At 46.4% G+C, this 23,062-nt stretch overlaps 1 protein-coding gene across 3 annotated transcripts in view; it reads left to right on the top strand.

Moving 5' to 3' along the window:
• Positions 1 to 23,062, top strand: part of PRKX (protein kinase cAMP-dependent X-linked catalytic subunit) — a 61,498-nt gene that overhangs the window by 15,356 nt on the left and 23,080 nt on the right. For all 3 annotated transcript variants that reach the window (XM_072955904.1, XM_072955905.1, XM_072955903.1), the window contains exons 2-3: positions 11,309 to 11,477; positions 17,658 to 17,921. In XM_072955904.1, the coding sequence (XP_072812005.1) occupies positions 11,309 to 11,477; positions 17,658 to 17,921 (433 nt within the window). The remainder of the gene's footprint in view (positions 1 to 11,308; positions 11,478 to 17,657; positions 17,922 to 23,062) is intronic.

Here is a 23,062-nt window from a genome sequence, read left to right as displayed (position 1 = left end):
ACGTGGACCACGTAAACCATCTGCTGTCCAGAGGTGGACTTCCCAACGTTTCCGATGGGGCGGTGCGCACTTGACACAAGAAGTGAGCGAGAGCTGAGTTGTGGCAACCCTAAGGCTGTCCAATATGGTAGCCAGCGGTCACGTTCAGCACGCTAGAAACGCAGTCGCCCTGAATCTGGAGCCGCTGTGAGCTCGTGGCCACTGTGCTGGACAGCATGGACGTAGACTGTGTCTGTCGCCATGGAAAGATCGACTGGGCTGTCTTACTCCAAAGTCGTGGTTCTCAACGGAAGGTGATTCTGCCCCCACTGGACACTGGGCAGTGCCTGGAGACATGACTGATTGTTGTAATAGGTGGGTGGAGACCAAGGACGCAGCTCCACACCCCACGGTGCACAGGATGCCCCACATCAGAGAGTCCTCCACCCCGGGGTCAGCAGTGCTGAGGCCGAGAGCCTCTGGTCAATTCATGAGAGATTGTGTCTATCAATCAGTCAGTCATCTATCTCTAACATCTGTCTATTTATCTGTCTGTCTTTCATCCCTATGCATTCATCCAGGACATTTGGGAACTCTTGTCTCCCTGTTCCCTAAATGTTGGTGTTTCCAGAGCAATGAGGTAATGTCACCCTCCAACTGGAAACCTGTTGACATAGGTTACTGCAGCTCTCTCTTTATCTATCTGTCCATCCATCTGTCCATCACGTCTATCCATCAACCTATTCATCCATCCATCTACCCATCCATTTACCCATCCGTCCATCATCCATCCATCATCTGTCGATCATCCGTCCATCCATCCATCCACCCATCCACCCATCCGTCTTTCCATGTATCCATCCATCCATCCGTCCATCTACCCATCTCTCTCTCCACCCATCATCCGTTCATCCATCTATGCATACATCCATCCATCTGTCCGTGTACCATCCATCCATCCGTCCATCTACCCATCCATCTGTCCGTCCATCATCTATCTCTCCACCCATCATCCGTCCATCCATACATCCATCCATCCATCTGCCCATCCGTCTGTCTGTCCATCATCTATCTTTCCACCCATCATCTGTCCGTCCATCTATCCATACATACATCCATCTGTCCATCTATTCATCCATCTGTCCATCATCTATCTATCCATGCATCATCTGTCCATCCATCCATCTGTCCATCATCTGTCTATACATCCATCATCCATCCTTCTGTCCGTTCGTCTGTCCGTTTATCCATCCATCCATCCATCATCTATCTATAGCAGCGGTCTTCCACCAAGAGCAGTTCTGCTCCTCAGGGGACACTTGGTAGTGTCTGCAGACATTATGATTGTCACAACTGCAGGAAGGGGGCTCTTGGGATCTGGTGGGGGGAGACCTGAGATCCTGCTCAGTGTTGACCCTACAGTGCACAGGACGCCTCCCACCACACAGAGCTGCCTCACCCAGAATTCAGTAATGCTGAGCTTGGGAAACCGTGATCTGAAGCGGAACACGTTTTTGATAACTTTGCGGGGGACTTTGAGATCATCACATGCCACCCTGGATGCAGTTTCGGGGGCTGCATCTTTAACCTGCCTGGCGTGTGTCGTGTATGCACAACAAGAGACCATCCTTTGTGCTTCTGGGCGATCACCAAGCGATCTACGCAAAGCTGCAGATAGCTGCTTTTGGAAAGCCCCGGGCAGAGCCGGGAATCCCAGGCATTTCCTCGGGTAGCCCTTGTTAGTGTCGGGATCCGGGTGGCGAACTTCCTGCGTGCCTTTTTTTCTTTCGTGCTCACACACTTTGTGTCTTTGCCTGGGAGAGAGTGTAACTTCGTAAATCGTCTGTAAATGGAGGAATTGTAGTTCTAAAAAAATGTCTATTATTATCTTCTTGTCTATTTTTATCTTTTTACAGTGGGGCGCTGTGAAACTGGAGGTTGCTTGACTCAGCAGAATCTGGGAGGAGTTACTTGCTTTTGTTTTTTTTAGATCTGTCTAGACTAGCAAACTCACAGAACTAACCCCTCCCTCCCAGGGCTGGGCTGAATCCTGTCCAGTTGATTCAGCAGATCTTTGAAGTTACATATTCCAAGTTAAAAAAAAAAAACAACCTTCGGAAGTGTATCCAAAACACACATTCTTTTTTTTGTGTGTGTGTAAATTTTGCCTATCAAGATGCAATTCACATACCAAGAGATTCCCCCATTCAAGGTGTCCTGTTCTGCAGTTTTGAGTTGATTTACAGTTAACACATGTTCTTTTAAAAACACCTTCTAAACGTTTTTTCCCCATAAAACAAAAGTTTGACTGTGCTTGGAATTTGCAGCAGTAATTTCCCAAACCCAACTTTTTAGGCAGAGGACTGTCTGCTTTAAATACTTAAGATTTCCTATATTGCAGTTTATGTATTTGTAATCTTTTCTGATATTACCACGAGGGAGAAAAACCTCACGGGGTTTCACCACGATAAATTCATTCCTTATGACCTAGCCATTATTTTGCAATAATTATTTAACATTTTTTTTTTTGCAAACAAGACACTTCATTGGAATAATTACTGAACAAGGAACTACTAAAGGTAATACTTCGACATGTTAGAAATTAAATTATGGGCAGAATATTTAGAGAATTCACAGATTCATAAGCATATTAATTATTATGTTTCATTAAGTTGATCAGTTTAACATAAACTTAATTATACTGTAGATAAAAGATTTGTGTACTTCATAAATAAAAAATTAAGAAAGTTACGCAGGGCAATGCATTCCTTTTTTGGTCCCCAGTTGTCCTCTCCCCCTGACTGTCTAGGTTCCTGTCCTGGTCAGTCTCTTGTATCTTTCTGCAAACATGTTTTCAACATACAGAAGCAGATACCATTGTCAGGAGGGGACCGACATTCTACTAACATGCTGCATGCTGCCTACTTTCACCCTGCTGAGAAATTATCTTAATTTTTTTTTAACAATTTTAAACATTTCCAAACTAATTTCACCAGCCTAACCAGTTAATGAGATAAAACCTTTGCCTCCCTTGGGAGGAGGTGGGGAGTAAACTCCTGACCGCTGGCAGCTGGTGTGCCAGGTAAAGGAGGATGATTGCTGGCAACTGGGGTGCACTGATGATGGGAGGGCGTGAGAAGGGCCTCCACATGCCCCCGCTGACTCTTGGCAGCCCACCCCCTGGGTACCAGCCTCTCCGTAGGTGTCTGCTGGCTTCCTTCCCGCCTCCTGGAGCTGCCGGGGGACTGAGTGGGCTGTTAGAAATGGGACTATGGGGAATTGTCAGGTGGGCTGTGATGAGCTTTACTCTCCCATTGGGGAAACAGGCTTATAAAATCCTCTTCGGTCTGCATCTGTCTGTCAGCCGTCCATCTGCCTGTTGTCTGTATGTGTCTGTTAACGTCCATCCCTTCCTGTTTTATTTAAACAATTCTAAAACTTTAAAAATTGAAGTATAGTTGATTTACAATGTTGAGTTAGCTTCTGGTGTCCAGCACAGTGATTCAGTTATACATGTTATGTATATATAGATCCAGTTGTATATATAGATTTTTCATACTCTTTTCCATTATAGATTATTACAAGATATTGAATATAGTTCCCTGTGCTCTGCAGTAGGACCTCGTTGTTTATCTATTTGATATATAGTCATTTCTATCTGCTAGTCCCAAACTCCTGATTTGTCCCTCCCCCCGCCTTTCCCCTTCGATAACCAGAATCTGGTTTTTTTTTTGTCTTGTGAGTCTGTTTCTGTTTGTAAATAAGTTCATTTGAATCATTTTTTTTTAGATTCCCCATATAAGTGATATCATATGGTATTTGTCTTTCTCTGTCTGACTAACTTGACTTAATATGATCATCTCCAGATCCATCCATGTTGCTGCAAATAGCATTCTTTTATTCTTTTTCATGGCTGCATAGTATTCCTTTGTGTATACATCTTCTTTATCCAGTCATATGTCAGTGGACATTGAGGTTGCCTCCCTGTCTTGGCTGTTGAAAATAGTGCTCCTATGAATCCTGGGGTGCAAATATCTTTTCCAGTTAGTTCCCTCCAGATATATGTCCAGGTGTGGGATTGCTGGGTCATATGATAATTCTGTTTTTAGTTTTTTAAGGGAACCTCCATACTGTTCTCCATAGTGGCTGCCCAGTTTACACTCTGACCAACAAGTATAGGAGGGCTCCCTTTTCTCCACACTCTCTCCTGTTTTTTTATGGAAGTGAGAGGATACAATCAGGTGAGACAAAAGCAGGCAGGTGGGCTGGTCCCATCACTCCGGCTGCTGGACCTCCAGGAAAATAGACTGAAGAGCCATGTTAGGATGGAGAGACCTCTACAGATGCCTTTAGCAAAATGTCTCTGCTCACATCTGAAATCTGTGGATTGAGGACGCAGGGCTCCTTGAAGATTGTCATGTGCGACAGAGGACTCATTAGGGTCTAAGATAGAGGCGACATTTTAAAGACCTTTTTATTGTGAAACAGTGTAAGACCATTAAATGCAGTAGTTTAGGACTCACAAGAAGTTATAAAATAACACAGCGAGGAGAGTCCCCGTGTGGCCCCTCACCCAGGACCCCGGTGATAATATCCTCTATAAACAAAGGACGTTGTTAAAACCACAAACCTGGTTTGTAGGCTCCCCCGAGCGGGCCTTATTGGGGTAACCGTGGAGGTAATTTAAAGGCTCTTTGCATGAAATCTGAGCTAAGATTCTGGGGTTTTCCCCTGGAAAAAAAATTGCACCTGGGACGCCACCCTAGAGATCTTTGGGTTAAAAAATGAATTAGAAGCTTAGAAATAATAATTAGTACATACTACGAAAAAAGTTCAGTATACTGTCTGTATGTATTTACATGCAATATAATGTGTGTGTGCAGTCATTCTATAATGATTCTACCTCATAAAACTGAAAAAGGAGCAAAAAAAAAAAAAGAATGGATTAGAAGAATGAAGCTGGTGTCTTCATGGGTGGATTAGACACACGGACGTAAAAGACAGGTTTTGATATCTCAGACCCCCCTCACCCATCTCCGCAGCCCTGTGTTCCCTGTTCAGAGATGCTTCGCTCCCGGAGTGGCCCGAGAATGGGAAATAAGTGTGCGTCTGTCTGTGCATATTTAAGAATTGTTTGTTTTTATGACCTGTTACCTGCCCCTCCCTGGCTGTGGGCACAGGACTTCATCCTGTTTACAACAGACCCTTCAAAGCACGAACTCAGTCATGCGTAGGGAACCGTTAACAGCTTCTGAGTCTCCGAAAGAGGAAGAAAAGAAAAAGGTGAAGCCTCGTCAGGGCAGAGGAGTGGTTTTAATTCCCGAGTTCTCAGCAGAATACGGGAAATCCAGGTCGTAGTGATTCTGCACGTTTAACAGATCTTTGCTAGTTTCTCTTTTGATTCTCGTCGACAGATGGTCGTGAGGCTCCTGCTATTTCAAGTTTTCTCCTTTATTTGTAAAATCACATGTCTTCTTAAACATGGGCTGCAGTGGTTCATTTGTACCCCCTTTTCATCCTCAAAGAGTGGGTACAGCCTTTGTGACGGGACCTTTCATTGTTTATTTGATTCCTGCAGTTTGCAGGGAAAAAAAGAATTGGGAAGCCAGTATAGTCATTGGGCAGCATAACAGTCAATTTAATTACCTCCGTTTTTAGCGGAGGACATTATGCAAATTTACACAAGGCTGTGGAATGTCCTCCCTTGCAGCCGTTAAAAACTGTGCTTCAATAAAACATGAATAAATAGCACGGTGGGGAGGGGCTAGCTCAGTGGTGGAGCGCACACCTCGCATGCACGAGGCCCTGGGTTCAATCCCCAGTGTCGCCGTTACAAAAAAAAAATTAATAAACCTAATTACCTCCTTCAAAAACAAACAAGTTGAAAAAAAAAAAAACACCAAAGTTAAAAAAAGATACTCCTTTACTGTGGGAGACATAATTTTAAAAAAAAGCAAACACAGTTTGTAAAAAGGGATGTGGAATTTGGCTGCACTTTTGGTGAAGGTGCCTCTTTCAGAGTCTCCAGGAGAATTCCCCTTCCCTCCGGGGGCGGGTTTCTGGCCAGGGCAGCCAGGGGCTTCACAGAAACGCAGGGACGTTTCCTTTGCCCGGAGAGCAGGGCTCTTCTTCGGTCATGCTTTCTTCTCTCCGGGAGCAGACGCACTGTTCACATGTTTCCTTTGGATAAGCTTTTGGAAAGTTCATCACTTTTCTTTTCTTTTTTCTTTTTTTTTTTTTTTATCAATTCTGATTGATCTCTTTGCGTTTCTCCTCCTCAGCTCTCTGGACAAAGACAGTGGAATGTTTGTGGTGTCCTCAGTGTTGGCCTTTGAGTTGCCCCCAGTTTCCCAAACCACATCAGGGTGTCAGAGACTTGCCCGGAAGCCCTGTTGGGATATGTGAAATATGCCATTTGCATTTCCAGAGGTCCTCAAACAGCAGGAAGCTCACAAGTCAAAATCCTGTTAGGTTCTGTGTGCAAAAATGTGCGTATGTAGTGTTGGGGGGTTAAATGTCTAGGAAGCTAGGAGAATCCTGGCCATTGCTTGGTTAAATTTGCACAAGACCACCAAGCTGGGAGGCTTAGAACTAGACATTCACCCTCCTCAAGTCTTGGAGACCAGACGTCGGAGGTCAAGGTGTCCCTCTGGAGGCGCCAGGGGAGGATCCCTCCTGCCTCTTCCCGCTTCTGGGGGCTCCAGGCGTCCATCCCTGGGCTGGTGGCCGCCTGCCTCCCGTCTCTGCCTCCGCCTCCACGTGGCTTCTGCTCTGTGTCTGTGTCTCTCCTCTTCCGTCTCTCCTAAGGACACTGTCGTTGGATGTAGGGCCACCTCCTCCAGGAGGACCTCCTCTCAGGTCCTTCACTTAATCCCATCTTCACCCCAAATAGGGTCCCTTTCCCAGATGCCAGGGTTAGGAACTGAAGCTGTCTCTTGGGGGACACAATTCAACCCTCAGCAGTTGGGAGGAGAGATACAAGAACTGCGTGTCGGTGACCCAAACGGGGCCAGGCCACCTGTGGGGTCCCCCTCCCAGCACCAAGGTTGAGTGGAGCCCAGATGCCCAGATACAGACTTTCCGGCATTTCGGTCCATTAGTGGATTTGCTGGGAGAAAGGAGGAGACCCGTGGGGGTTGGAGGGTCCTGCCAGCTGGGTGGAATCAGAGGAGGTGGCCCCCCCGACACTTCTGTCATTACCTGCACTGATTCCCAGACCCCAAAGTGAACCCAAAGTAGTTTATGTTCTTTTCTTTCTTCTATTGTGGCTTCTGAGTAAAGACGTACCTTTCAGTTCCATGTGTGTTCTTGGCAATCCCGTTCATAATTTACTTCTGCAGGGTTGTCTAAACATCCAGGATGGAGCTGCCCGCGTTTCACAGACAGTTGTGTGTGTGTCTCTGCATAATCAGGCGTGTATCTGTACTGAGATGCACCCTGGGATAGGCTGATGGCGTTCTTCTGGGTGGGTTGGGATTTTATAATGTCTGCTGGTTATGAGCACAGAGTCTGTCTGAGTTTTCCTTTTCCCAAGCCCCCCCACCCCCACCAAGAGTACAAACCTGCAGGGTTCTGTATGTGAGTCTTGAGTTTCGAGGGCTGGGAGGGAGGGCTGGGTGTACAGGAGGGAGGCGGCTGGGGTGGTGGAGGAAAGCAGACAGAATAGAGAAGACACGAAGGCTTTGGAAGGATGGGGGATTGTCCCGGAGAAGAGGGGAGACCTAAATGTGTCCCATCCTCCCACTGGAAGACCAGCATCAGACTCGGAATGGCCCATAAATCGAAGCCACCTTCCGCATCTGGAAACAAAGGCCTCTTGTAATGTTGGAGGAAAAACCACTGTATTAGACTGACTATGAAAAGGATGTGCCCACCTTAAAAGTGGCTCAGTTTTGCAGAGAGATTTCCACGGCTAACTCCGACTGTCTGAAATCCACGGGCCGGCTGGGCTTTGGGATTCGGCATTTTTTCGGAATTTGGGTGCTGGTTCTTTGATGACACCCTCGATGGAGTTTGGGCAATGTGATTTTTTGACGGCATAACTATTTCTCTAGTGAGAGGAATGAATGTTCACCCAAAAGGGGGAAATGAGGACTCCGTAGCTTCCTGTTAAATCAGATCTGCTTTTCGTACTTGGGTGAATTTGTGAAGACACTTTCAGACTAAGAACTGTGTTCGATTAGTTGATTTTCATCTTTAAAACTTTAACTGTGGGAATAACCTTGACTCATGAGTAAAAATCTCTCTTCTTTATATGACCGCCCAGCTTTGGGTGGGAGGAGGGGTTGCCAGAGTCAGGAGACAGTGTTTTCCGGAAGGGTCTCCCTTATCGGGGAAGGAAAACGTAGCCCAGAAACAGTTGAAAGGACTTCTTTAACCATTTTTTCCCCAGTTTTATTGAGATGTGTTTCACATTAGATGTTATATTAGCTTCAGGTGTGTAACATGGTGACGTGATCCTTGTATAAATTGCAGAATGATCCCAGTATGTCTAGTTAACATCCATCCCTGTACATAGTTACACATTTTTTCTCTCGTGATGTTAACTTTTTTTAAACATTTTTTATTGATTTATAATCATTTTACAATGTTGTGTCAAATTCCAGTGTTCAGGACAATTTTTCAGTTATTCATGGACATATTCGTGATGTTAACTTTTAAGATCTACTCTCTGAGCAACTTTTGAATATACAGTATTGTTAACGACGGTCATTATGGTTGTATATTGTATGTCTGTGCCTTATTTATAATGTAACTGTTAGTTTGTGCTTTTCAACGCTCTTCACCTGTCCTCCCCACACTCCACCTCCCACCTCTGGGGACCACCAGTCTACTCTCTTCCTGTGAGTCTGGCTTTTTGAAAAGACTCCTCATATAAATAAAGTATCTACAGTATTTGTTTTTCTCTGTCTGACTTACTTCACTTTGCATAATGCCCTCAAGGCTCATCCATGTTGCCCCCAATTGTAGGAATTCCTTCTTTATGGCTGAATAATATTCCATTTTGTGTCTTAAAGAGCGGAGGTGGGTCACACAACCATCCTTACCTGCAGTAAAGCTAAAAAAAAAAAAAAAAAAGAACTTTTCTGCTTCCTAAAGGGAGATGTTGGGAGCCGGGGATGTGTATTGGAGAGCCTGCTGTCACCAAGCGGGAAAAGCTCTATTTGCCCTTTCTGACTGCAGGAACGACTCAACACCACCACCATTACTTGCGTTTTCATCTTCAGTGCATTTAAGCCAGTCGGCGTAAAAATTACAGCGTGCTGGCTTTGCCTTCAGCGAGGAGGTTTTTCTGTGTCATGCTGTAATGTGATTGTGGTGTTGAGGGACTCCCCCCGTCCATACGTAGCCTGTTTTGAGATCTGTGTATTTACAGCTCACGCAGAAAGCTTGAAAGGCATCTCGGATAGAGATGTAAAAAGGTCTGCTGAGTCATAGCTGTGTTGCCATTCTTTTCACGATTAGAATCCAGACTGTCGATACATTTATATTGTAATCTACCCATCCTTTTGGAGAGATGAGAGCAAATATGAATCCAAAAGGGGTTAATTTCTTTGCCCAAATTCGGAGGTCAAATCGAAGGCAAAACTTGCACCAGATGCGATGCCAGTGTTCCCCCCGTCCCGTCCCACTCCTGTGCCCTTTACCTAATCTCCCCAAATAGGAATGCCACTGTTCTTGTGGAAAAAACTTAAACTGAATCAGTTCTGTCCCCTCAAAGCCCTGTCCCTGCACGCCTCTCTGTGTCGGTCTGATTCCGCAGAATTTTATCAACATGATACTGCCTTGCTCTCATACGCTTCTATTTTTACTTCTGAATTATCTCTTGATGAGAATACACTTAAAATTTTTATTAGGGCTCATCATTGGCTTCTTTCCTCTACAGCATCTTCCCTTCGTTTTTGCACATGGCTTTCCCCGTCTGCAATAATAAAATATTCATGATTGGAACCTTCCTTTAAAAGCCAAGGTGACTTATGAGTGTCTGCCCGCTATCCCAGCCACATAAGGTCCTAGATGTGTTTATTTATTTGGGAATTTTAATTTACAGAAAATGTTTTCCCCCCAAAGTCTTGCTTAGGTATAACTTTAATTCCCTTTTCGTGTTACCATGTGCAATGAGTGTCATGCCCAAGGCTGTGAGAGAAGAGAAGTCCTGGGTGCTGTGGTTCTGCTGGGGGTCCTTTGACCCATTGAGCCATTCTTGAATTCCTCTTCCCCGCTTTCTCATTAGGTTGATCACCATTTTTCCATCGCTCTCCGCATCTCCTTCCTCAGAAACACCCCTTCCTCTGCACTGTGTCTTAAATGGACCCGGGCAGAAAAGACAGCTGCCTCGGATAAGCTTCCGGAGTCCGGACACTTAGCAGCTCACCCATACAGATCTCCACTTCTCTACCCTCTGATCTTAGCTCCTCTCTGGCCAAGATAAAATTCCTTTGGATCTTTGATCTCATAACTGCGTCAAGGGATTGCCAGCCTGGGTGAGGGGTCGAAGATGGAGTTCATCCCCGTACAGTGAGGCTCAGAGGAGGAGGAAGGGCTGGGGGGAGGCGGAGGGGGCGGGCAGGAGGGGGAGGAGGACGAGGCCTTGGGTTGAAGAAGTCACGCCAGGGTGCAGAAGAGCATTTGACTTCCCTTTTGCATTTGCACTGTTGATTTCCTTTCATATTTGCAGTGGTTGCAATTTAAAAACTGTTTCTCTCCATGGGTCCCTGTATCACCGGATTTTGACCCATGGCAAGTTTTCAGGTAGACCAGGTGCGTTTAGCTGGTATTAGCGTGTTAAAGAAAGAACCGTGTGTGTGTGTGTGTGTGTGTGTGTGTGTGTGTGTGTGTGTGGTGGGAAGCGATGGCTGTCTTTCTCTTGTCTTGATCTACAAGACCTGAAGACAAAAAGGGTCAGTGAAGGAACGCACTTAGCAAACTTTTCCAGTCTGCTTCGCCCTGTGTGTATGTGTTTGTGTGTTTTTTCTGGGACGACTCGCTTGCAGAAATGATTGTCAGTTGCCCCCATTAAAAAACAGTTCAGGGGGAGGGTGTAGCTCAGTGGTGGAGCACGTGCTTAGCATGCACAAGGTCCTGGGTTCCATCCCCAGTCCCTCCATTAAAGGTAAAACTAATAAATAAATTAAGTAAACTAATAAAATAATCAATCAAATTACCCCCCTCAAAAAAATAAAGTAAAATACAAAACAATTGACGGGCTAGTGATCCGGGCAGGTGCCTGCGCGCAGCCGTCCGGGCCGCCGGTTCTGTCCGGCCCCCCAGCCTGGGTCCCCGGTCCCGGGACGGGCCGGAGCTCACGCCGGGCCCCCTCCGTCTGCAGGCACGGGGACGTTCGGGCGCGTGCAGCTGGTCCGGGAGAAGAAGGCCAAGTGCTTCTTCGCGCTGAAGGTGATGAGCATCCCGGACGTCATCCGCCTGAAACAGGAGCAGCACGTGCACAATGAGAAGTCCGTGCTGAAGGAAGTCAGCCACCCGTTCCTGGTCAAGCTGTGAGTGCCCCCCGCCCCGGGTCCCCCCCTCCACCGCCTCAGCCTCCCGGGCCCCACGTGGGTTTTCTTGCAGGGGGCGCACGGTGCGGGGGAAGCCTCGGCCGGGGGGTGGGGACGCTCCTGAGCTGTCTCAGCTCCCAGGTGTGACATCCTGCAAGGACCCCTGAGCCTCCGCCTGGCCAGATCCACGGGCAAAGGCGCTGTTTCCACAGGTGCCTTCCCCGGGGCAGCGGGGTGGGGGTGCCTGTCCCGCCCGAGGCTCTGTCCCCCTCCTCGCATCTCCGTCTCCCTGGAGAGCCTGCCCGGTCACTTCTTCTGGGACCTCACTCACCTGCTCAGCTTCACTCACTCACGTCCTTCGCTGAGTCCCTCGCTGGCTGTGAAGTATCTCCATGCACGGGCTCCGCAGAGCCGTCCAGCTGCATGTGCCTGCCGTGCACCCAGTAAACCCGTTTGTCCCACGCTGCTTGTTAATAGAGGGTCCGACCAGCTCCCACGGAGGTGCCGGGGTGCGGGCGTCCGCAGAGGGCTCCCTGCCCCATCCGCAGCTGCCCTCCATCCGATCCCCACCTCTCCCCTCCTCATGCCCCTTCTCAGGTGTGCCCGCCGCCCCCCAACCCCCAGCAGCTCAGGGTCCTAAGGGCTCCTCACGGACTCAGCCTTCACCTCTTGTCCACTGTTTTTCCCTCTGTTGTCCAATCTTGGAAGGACACCTGCAGTAGGAGGTGGGAGGCAACGTCCACCTGGCAGTCTAGGGCCACCCCGTCCCCTGCAATGCCTCCTTCCCCTGCCTCACCCCTGCCCCTCACCCCTCCTACCTCACCAGTACCTGCCTTTCTTCTGCGATACACCCGCCGAGACACACTGTCCAGGGCCCTGCACCGTGGTCTCAGAGCATCTTACCCGTCCCCGAGCGAAGCCACCGGGGCCCCGTCCCCAGGTCCTGAAACAGCGTCTCACTCCGAGTGGGGACGGGTTGCGTGCTTAATGAGTGAGCAAAGGGAAGCGGCTGTCTGTTCGTCTCCCTTTCCTTGTATGGAGCTGAAAGGCAGTCTTGGGCCGATGTGAAAGGGTCAGTTGAGTCTCATGCTTTTGAGTCACAAAAGCAGAAGGAGCTGGTGCATCCACGTCACCAGCCCTCACTGGTCAGCTCTGCTGCGTCCCCACTTGGCCGGAAGAGCATCTCGTTTTGTCTCTTCTGTGAGCTGAAATAGCGACTCTGGGAGAGGACTTCAGTTCGCTCGGGTTTTCAGTACACATTTTATAAAGGAGACGTGGTCTCCTTCACGTGCTGCCCGATCATGCTCACGTGGTTTACGAGAACGGTCTGGGACTTTTACCAAATGCAGTTAAGTCTCAAGCCATCAAGTCGGGGTGTGTCCCACAGGGTGCTTTGCGGCTTGAGTTTTCTAGCAAGGCAGTGCGCCTGGCGGCTGGATTTCAGTCTGCTCTGGAAACCAGATGCCATGGTCTGTTCCGTGTCTGCGGTGAAATTAGGAGAACCCGAAAGAGAAGCAGACGGAATTGATGGTGGAGAGAAAAAAAAATCTGAGACGCTGCTGTTGAGAAGACGGAAGTTTGGGGAAGAGGGAAGAAGCCAGTGGGAGGAGTGGTTTTCAGGGCTGAGTTCTTTTTTCGGCTCAGGCGCATCCCCCTGGAAACGTTAGGGTGATGCTATAGGGAACCTTGGGTGAGGGCTTCCAAGGCTGGGAGTTGCACCTTATTGGGGGTTGAATTGTGTCCACCCTGTAAAGTAAAGATGTGCTGAACTCCTTACCCCAGCACCTGTGAATTTATTTAGAAATTGGGTCTTTGCAGGTGTGATGAAGACGTAAGTTGAGGTCCTATAGGAATAGGGTGGGTTCATCCTGCATGACGGGTGTCCCTGTAACAAGAGAAGAAGACACACAGAGACACAGAGTAGAGAAGGCTGAACTTGGGGTTGACGAGGCCACCAGCCAAGGACCCCCAAGGATAGCTGGCAACCACAGGGAGCCAGAAGAAACCAGGATGGATCCTTCCCTAGAGACTCCAGAAGGAACCGACCCCACCGACACCTTGGCCTTGGCCGTCCAGGCCCCAGCGCGGTGAGAGGTTACGCTCGTGCTGCTTAAGCGAAAGGTTGGGGTCTCCGCTGACGGCCGCCCCGGGAAGCCAGTCCACACCCCATCACCCACCTGGAGTGGGGACCAGCCCAGCAGGTGGGCTCGGGGGAGGCTTTGTGACTAAGCCAGAGACGTCCCCGGGATAGAACCCTGCAGCTTTGGGGGTTAAAAGGGACCAGGACAGAGTTAGCGGTTTTCCTTCCCAGGTGTGGTAGATGTCCGAATCCAGAGGGACCTACATTCCGTATCTCGATGCTCTTTCTTTTCAGATACGGATGGAAGCTGTTGGCCTCACAGAGGCAGTGGGGTGGAATTTGACCCTGAGTTATCTAAGTCAGGTTTTGTCTTTTTTTTTTTTGGTGGCGGTGGATTAGGTTTATTTATTTGTTTATTTTTAACGGAGGGACTGGGGATGGAACCCAGGACTTTGTGCATGTTAAGCACGTGCTCTACCACTGAGCTACGCCCTCCCCTCTAAATCCCTTTTAGGGAGTGTGGATTCTCCGCACCTGGGTAGCTCCGTGATGCGACAACGTGTGTGCACCCTTGATAATCCTGACTCCCACTCAGCTCACTGCGTGTAGGGTGCAGCTGAGACTGGTCCTTTTATACATCAGGTCCACCTGGAGGTGTGGCCAGGGGGCAGGACTTTTTCCTGGTCGTTTATTCTATAAGGTCATCCATCTGAGGGTCTGTGTTCACATTCTGTCTTCTTACAAAGACACCATTCCTGTGGGATCAGGGCCCACTCTGATGACTTCATTTTACCTTCATCACATTTTTAAAGATCAAATTTCTAGATGTAGTCATGTTCTCAGGTTCTTGGTGTTAGGGCTTCAACATACGGATTTTGGGAGAGGGGATGCAGTTCAGCCCAGAACACCTATGTAGTGACTTGCTAAGAGTAGGTCTTCTAGTGCATGAGGCTCTGTTGACAGTGTACGCGTAGCATTTGGATAGTTTCTGTGTAACAGTTCAGCGACCACGCAGTGTTTAAAAGCTCAGTTTATGAAAACAAGACTTATCCTGTGATCCAGCAATCCCACTCCTGGGCTTATATCCAGAGAAAACTCTAATTCGAAAAGATACACACACCCCAGTGTTCACAGCGGCACTGTTTACAATAGCCAAGACATGAAAACAGCCTAAATGTCCATCAACAGGTGACTGGATAAAGAAGAGGTGGTATATTTATACAATGGAATACTACTCAGCCATAAAAAAGAGTAAAATAATGCCATTTGCAGCAACATGGATGGACCTGGAGAATGTCATTCTAAGTGAAGTAAGCCAGAAAGGGAATGACAAGTATCATATGATATCACTCATATGTGGAATCTAAAAACACACACACACACACACACACACACACAAATGAACTTATTTACAAAACAGAAAGAGACTCACAGACGTAGAAAACAAACTCATGGTTACCAAGGGGGAAGGTGATGGGGATGGAGGGATAAATTAGGAGTTTGGGATTCGGATGTACACACCACTAAGTACAGAGTAGATAAACAAGAAGTTCCTACTGTACAGCACAGGGAACTATATTCAATGTCTTGTAACCTTTAACGAAAAAGAATATGAAAAGGAACCTATGTATGTGTGTGCATGACTGAAACATGATGCTGTGCACCAGAAATGGACACAACATTGTAAACTGACTATACTTCAATTGAAAAAAAAAAAAAACTAGGCTTAAATGATTTAGGGTGTGACTGGGCTCTTGAAATGCCCCGTGCACAGCCCGGGAGAGAGATCACGCTGTGTCAGACCAGCTCCGCCAACAAGTGAAGTTGGGTGCTCAGGGCCACGTGGTGCGTCACACGATTTAGTGGGAAGAGCCCATGAGTAGTGAACCGCCCATGGTGCAGTCTCTCTTGGAAGGCAGTCACTTCCCCCAGCATCTGCTTTCTGCACTCTCCAGAAACGTTGACAGGGCTTCACTTGTCTTTACTCAAAACCGCATGGAATTCTGATGGTACCAGATAATCTCACAGAACAGAGGCTCAAGTTTGAAATTCCACTCGAATGATCTGGCAAGTCCGCCCCGTGGCGTTATCAGCGTTGGGTATGTGAAGGACTACTGGTTGTATTTTTGAAAGTAGGCCAGGACGTTCATTACACACACATCAGAGAACGCATTCTGTTCCAGGAGACAGCCTTTCCAAAGGCCAGCTCAGCCACTGTGGAGATAATTTTAGAAGCACTGAATAACTCCCTGTTCACAGTGCAAAAGAATATGTCACACAGTCAAGATGTCCCGGGGAGAAAGGCTCGTGTTCTGTCCAAAGACCATGACCCCACGCCTGCTGCTCGCCTCTTAACGTGTTTAGAAATTGCTGGCGTCTTAGAGCTGTTTGGATCTACAATAGGGCACTGTTGACATCTGGGGCCAGATAATTCTTTGTTGGGGCTGTTCTGTGTAGTGTAGGGTCTTTAACAGCATCCCTGATCTCTACTCCCCCCTACATGCCAGTAGCTCTCATTCCCCAGTGGTGATGACATAAAAATGTCTCTAGACATTGACAACCTGCCTCCTAGGGTCTGAAATAGTCCTCAATTACAGACCACTGCCATAGCTAGATAGATAAGTGGATAGACAGATGATAGCATTAATAGATTAGAGAGATGGATGGATAGGTAGATATGATGGAAGAATGGATGGATGAATGGATGGAGGATGGATGGATAGATGCATGGATGGATGGATGGATGGATGGATACATAGATGGATAGGTACATAAGATAGATGGGTGGATGGATGGATGGATGGGTTGGTGACATGGGTAGATGGATGGATGCTTGGATGGATGGATGGATGGATGGATAGATGGTTACATAGATGGATAGACAGATAAGATAGATGGGCGGATGGTTGGATGGATGGGTGGATGGTTAGATAAGATGGATGGATGGGTGGATGGATGGATAGATACATAGATAGATACACAGACAGAGAGGTAGGTAGGTAGGAGGAACTACTGGCAGCTAGTCGGTGGAGACCAGGGAGGTGGAGACCTACAGTGCACAGCACAGCCCCCCACCACCCCCAACCCGAAAATGTGTGTATTAGTCTGCTACGACTGCCATGACAAAGCACCACAGAGTAGATGGCTTAAACAAAAGATATTTACTGTCTCCCCATCCTGGAGGCTGGAATCTGAGATCCAGGTGTCAGTAGGGCTGGTGTCTCCTGAGCCACCTCTCCTTGGTGTGTGGAAAGCCGTCTCCTCCCTGTGTCCTCCCGTGGTCATCCGTCTGTGTGCGTCTGGGTCCTCATCTCCTCTTCTTATAAGGACACCAGTTCTAAGGGGTCAGGACCCACCTTAATGACTTCATTTTGCCTTCATCTCCCCTTTAAAGACCCCATCTCCAAACACAGCCCCATTCTGAGGTCGTCAGGTTAGGAGCTAACATATGAAGTTGGTGGGGGCAGGAGGGAGGAGACACAGTTCAGCCCATAACAGCTGCAAACCAGTTTATTTACTCTTGTCCTTGCTGAGACCTTTGCATATTCACAGGATACTCATATCTCAGTAGTATATATACCTGTGTCTTAGCATCTGTCTGTACCTGAATCTTAACATCTGCCTATGCATCCATCTTCACCTGTGCCAGGACTGCTTCCATCCGTCTCTGCTGAACCTTCGCGTCTGTCCATACACATATTTCAGCATCTCTCCATGTGAGCACCTTCATGTTCTTAACATGTGCCTGTACACACAGGATAGCCTCTGCCTGTACCCATGACATGTCTCTACCAAATTTTAACATCTGTCTACACGCAGATCTTAGGTTCTGTCCATCTCTGTGGGACTCTTAACATTACCTAGAGGTTTATCTTGACCTGTAACTACACATACTGTAACATCTACCACTACCAAACTTTCATGTCTGTCCACACACGTAGCTCACATAGGTCCATCCACAGGAGTATCCAGACACACATCTCACCCCATGTCCGCACATGTCAGGTAACTTCTGTCTACACCATGTCTCGACATCTGTGTCCACCCGTCCCCCTCCGTCTGTCCAGGGCACAGCCTTCAGTCCCACTGTGGTCCCACAGGTTCTGGACGTGGCATGACGAGCGCTTCCTGTACATGCTGATGGAGTTCGTGCCGGGGGGGGAGCTCTTCAGCTACCTGCGGAACCAGGGCCGATTCTCCAGCACCACCGGGCTCTTCTACTCGGCGGAGATCGTCTGTGCCATCGAGTACCTGCACTCCAAGGAAATCGTCTACAGGGACTTGAAGCCGGAGAACATCCTTCTGGATCGAGACGGTCACATCAAACTCACTGACTTCGGCTTCGCCAAGAAATTGGTGGACAAGTAAGTGACCATGTCTCTACTTTCCCCCCAAATCCCCACCCCCTGCCTCTGGCAGCCAGCTTTCTGTTGTCTGTTTCTGTGAATTCATTTTTGTTTAGATTCATGTAAGTGAGAATGTATGGTATGGTATTTGTCTTTCTCTTAGTATGTGCTTATCTTTACATACGTCCATGTTCCTGCTGATGGGAATATTTTGTCCTTTTTCATGGCTGAGTAGTATTCCACCACATACATATACCACAACTTCTTTATCTAGTCATCTGTCAAAGGACATTTACATTGCTTCCCATGACTTGGCTGTCGTAATACTGCTGCTATGAACACTGGGGTGAATGTTTCTTCTCTAATTAGTGTTTTTTTTTCCCCCTGGGTAAATACCCAGAAGTGGGATTGCTGGGTCACATGGTAGTTCTATTTTTAGTTTTTTGAGGCACCTCCACACTGTTCCCCACAGGGGCTGCACCCATTATGTTCCCACCAACAGTGCACAGGGGCTCCCTTTCCTCCTTCCTTGTCACTTGTCTTTTTGAAGGTAGCCTTGCCAATAGGTGTGAGGTGGTATCTCAAGTGAGATATTCTTTCTTATGAAGCCTTCGCTGCCCATGGAGTCAAGGAGCCTTCTCTACCCAGACTCCCTTCTATTTTTCACTCTCAGGTCTTTTCAGACGGCTTTCCTGACTCGTCTCCTGGGCAGCTTCCAATCTCTGGCTCTCAGCTCCTGGTCCTTCTCCAGCCTGGTGGGTCACATGTTGCACATTTTTTTTTCCCCATTATTTTTCATTGTCTTTTGGAAGAAGGCAGAGCTGAGTTCATGTAATCCACCACCTTTGGCAAGAAGGGATTATGCTTTTAAACGTTTTGAGGTCATCTTTATGTACTTAAAAAAAATTCTTTTTATTTCTTATAATAACAAAACACCAAAATAGTCCTCTTGTGGAACAAATCTGCGATTAGTTCTACTGGCGTCCTGTGTCAGTAAAGGCACAGTACGTACACTCTTCGTAAATATGTGGGGTTTTTTTTTTTTTCAGGTAGACTTCTTTTTTAAAAAACATTATTTTATTTTATTTTTAGTTCTTTTTATTGACGTGTAGTCAGTTACAATGTTACTTTCCGGCGTACAGCAAAAGGATACGGTTAAAAACCGTAAACATACGTTTGAGACGGATTCTGTGAGGTAGATTTACAAGAGTGGAATTAGTAGGACAAACGTTTCCAGCCTTGCTAGCACCAGACAGTTGATCGCATTCAGCACAGTGAAATAAAATCAAATCTTTCATAGTTCAGGATAACGGTACCTTTTGGATTAATTCACCCCAGTGATGATTCTGAGTGTTCTCTTTAGCAGGGGAGCAGTCTCTGTAAGGAATCTGAAAAATTGTGTAATGTGCAGTGGACAAGAGTGCAGAATTCAGCACAAGTGAGGCTGAGGCCCTTGCAAAGCCGTACATGTTGTATTTTCATGCCTCCTTTAGAGCCCCGTCTATAAAGCACATACTCTCCCCAGATGCAACGATGCCGCCTAGCATGTACAGAATGAAAAAGTAGCTGCTAATATTTTAAATCCAGTGCGATTAAGCCACGACCAACCCTTTAGAGGAAGCACTGGGGGCTTGTGTTGGAGTCTAAAGGTTGTTTTTTGGGTTTTTTTTTAATTGAAGTATGATCAGTTTACAATGTGTCAATTTCTGGCGTACAGTATAGTGTTTCAGTCATACATATACATATATACATTCATTTTCAGGTTCTTTTTCATGATAATTGACTACAAAATATTGAATATAGTTCCCTGTGCTCTGCAGTAAAAACTTGTGTATCCATTTCATATATAGTAGTTAGTAACTGCAAATCTCAAACTCCTGATTCATCCATTCCCACCCCCTTCCTCCCCTGGTAACCGTAAGTTTGTTTTCTATGTTTGTCTGTCTGTTTCTGTTTTGTAAATAAGTTCATTTGTGCCATTTTTTTTAATAGTAAATTTTTTAAAATTTTTATTGAAGCCTGGTCAGTTCACAATGTTGCATCCATTTCTGGTGCACAGCATCATGTTTCAGTCATACGCGTACATGCTTATATTCCTTTTCATACTCCTTTCCATTATCGGTTACTACAAGAAAGGTTTGGTTTTCGAATGCACTCCTACATTTTTATTCCAAACAAAGGGGCAAGACCGCAGGGCTTTAGATACACTTTCTCATGTTCCGTGTTGGCCGTTTCTCCTCCTTCACATCACACCTTCGCGATCTAGGATTTTGGTTTGTTTTGCTTCGGGGCGATTTCGCTGGGGTTTGTATTTGTTGTTGCTGTTGATCCCTCATGAAAATGTAAGCTTTTTTTTCCTTCCCGTATCCCCAGCGGTCCACCCAATCAGCCGGTACACACAGGCATTAAATAGAGACACTCAGACAGAGTGGGCGATACACGCAAGTCTTACTTTTTTTTAATATCGTCACAGCCGCTGAGAGCAACGTGCGTTCATCCAAAATTCGTACAGTGTTCCATGTCAAAGGTCAGAGATGCACGTTTTGTTCCCCTGGACAGTTTGAGCTAGAGCAGCCCTGTGCAGTATAAATCTGAGCCAGACCTCCTGCGTTATTTGAAGTGTTTCAGTCGCCCTCCTTAGAAACGATTATTTTATTCATGTAGTCGATTTAATTCAACATATTCCAAACATGGTCGTATCAATATATAATCAGTATCAACCCCAAGGGACTTCCCTTGAATGTTGGCTGCTGTGTATTTGAAATTCCACGTGCCTTTTTAGCCTTACGATGCGGTCTCAATTTGGGTGCAGGATTTTCATCCATCAGAAATACGGGAAATGCTTTATTTAGCGTCTGTAACATTTACAGTTGGGGGAGGCGTAGATTCACGTGACCAAGCTCTTCAGAAATAAAGTTTTTCAGTCACTGCACCCAATAGGCTGTTACATTGAAGTTCCGATGAGTTAAAATCAGATTAGAATTTCAGTTCCTCTGTACGTTTGAAGTGCTCAGATGCCATGTGTGGCTAGTGGCTCCCACATGGGAGGTCGATGAGGAAGATACACCGGAGTCCCATTCCGTGACGGGATGGATCACTTCGTAAGGCAGCTGAATTCAGTCTGACTTTCCCTCATGGAATTTCATCTATTACATTGCTGAGAATAAAATGGGATGCTTTTTTACATAGAGGAGTGGAGACCATTTATGTATATGGTAAAATAAGAATTCTTTTTTATGGAATGAAAGATTCTTAAAATTCTTTAGTGATTTACAGTTTTTCAAAGTGTCACGTACTTGATTTCCTGTATTCCTTTTTAAAAGTCGGGTTTATAAGATCGATGCTCCCCCCATAGGTATACCCTGTCCTTTTAGTTTTTTTGAGGTCATTTTAGAACCTCCCAGTTTGCAGATTGCTAACTAATAAACATAAAATAGACGCACAAGTGTATACTGTAGAGCACCGGGAGCCATATTCAGTTATCTTGTCATAACTTACGGTGAAAAAGAAAATGGAGATGAATCAATGTATGTTCCTATATGACTGAAGAATTAGACTGCACACCCAAAAGTGAGACAACATTGTAAACTGATTACACGTCAATAAAAATATATATATATATATTTTTAAAAGTTGTTTTATTTGGAAGCCTCCGTTAAACAAAGCAGAAATAAAATGTTTCACGACTTCCCTGGGTGACAGGTTTGGCCCGCGAGGTTCCCATCCGTGACCGTGTCCTGTGCATTTAAGATGACATGGATGGAGACGCTTCAGTGCTCCTTAAGGTTTTGGTTTCTGGGATCTTGCTAGCAACGACATGGAACTTGATCTTGCAAAATCGCGACTTAACATTCTGAAACAGACACAAAAGTGGGGAGACCTGTGGATATTACATCCTTTTTTTTTTTTTTCACTTTATTTAGCATTTTGAAAATCATTACCTGTGGCCTCAGTGACCACCAATGGTACTAATACATTTAAAAAAAAAAAAACAACTTAGTCTCATGTTATGTTCAATCCAAGCAACCTTTTTCTTCTTAAATTGAAATCTAGTTGATTTACAATGTTGTCTTAGTTTTTGGTGTACAACAAAGTGTTTCCGTTATATGTATGGTTTTTTCATGTTCTTTTTCATTATAGGCTATTACAGGATATTGATTATAGTTCCCTGTGCTGTACAGTAGGTCCTTGTTGTTTATCTGTTTTATAGACAGTAGTTTGTATCTGGTAATCCCAGACTCCTAATTTATCCTTCCCCGCCTTTCCCCTTTGGTAGCCATAGGTTTGTTTTTTATGCCTGTGAGTGCGTCTGTTTCTGTTTTGTAAATAATTTCGTTTGTATCATTTTTTTTTTTAGAGTCCACAAGTAGTTAGTATCACATCATATTTGTGTCTCTCTGTCTGGCTGACTTCACTTAGTAAGATAATCGCTAAGGTTCCTTGATGCAGTCTGTTTGCCATCAACACACACACTTTTAGAATTCATCTAGCCATACCTCTTCATTTCACAGATGAGAAATCTGAGGCTCTGAGAGGTGAGACGATTTGCCCCCTTTCGCACAATTGCTAGTTGTTAGTATCTTCTGACTTCCAGCTTAAATGTATTTGCATTACCAAGGGCCTCTGTCAGCGGGAGCACCTCAGACCAGCAGTTAGGAGTGAAGGGTGGTGGCCATGGGGACCACTTGCCATACGTTGGACCCCTGGTTCTGCCACATTGTCTGTTGTATGTTGTCTTTGCCCCTGTGTGCCTTACTGTGTTCACCTGTGAAATGAGAATTGTTCCTGCCGTGTAGGATGATGGGTGAGGAGGGCTGGACCTGCTCATTGGGAACTATTTCCTAAGATCAGTTCCTCTCACATAGCAAGCATTGAGTAGACAGTATGTGCTTCTGACTTTATCATGCCCAACCTCCCACCATCACACATCACCATCACCACCACCACCATCACCATCACTACCACCATCAGCACAACCATCATCATCACCATCACCACCATCATCATCTCCACCATCATCATCATCACCACCATCACCACCACCAGCACCATCACCACCACCACCACCATCACCACCACCACCATCACTACCACCACCACCATCACCATCACCACCACCATCACCACCACCACCATCACCACCACCACCATCACCACCA

Source organism: Vicugna pacos, chromosome X (genome assembly GCF_048564905.1).
Source record: "Vicugna pacos chromosome X, VicPac4, whole genome shotgun sequence".
NCBI classification, from domain to species: domain Eukaryota; kingdom Metazoa; phylum Chordata; class Mammalia; order Artiodactyla; family Camelidae; genus Vicugna; species Vicugna pacos.
This window is presented reverse-complemented; position numbering and strand designations above follow the sequence as displayed.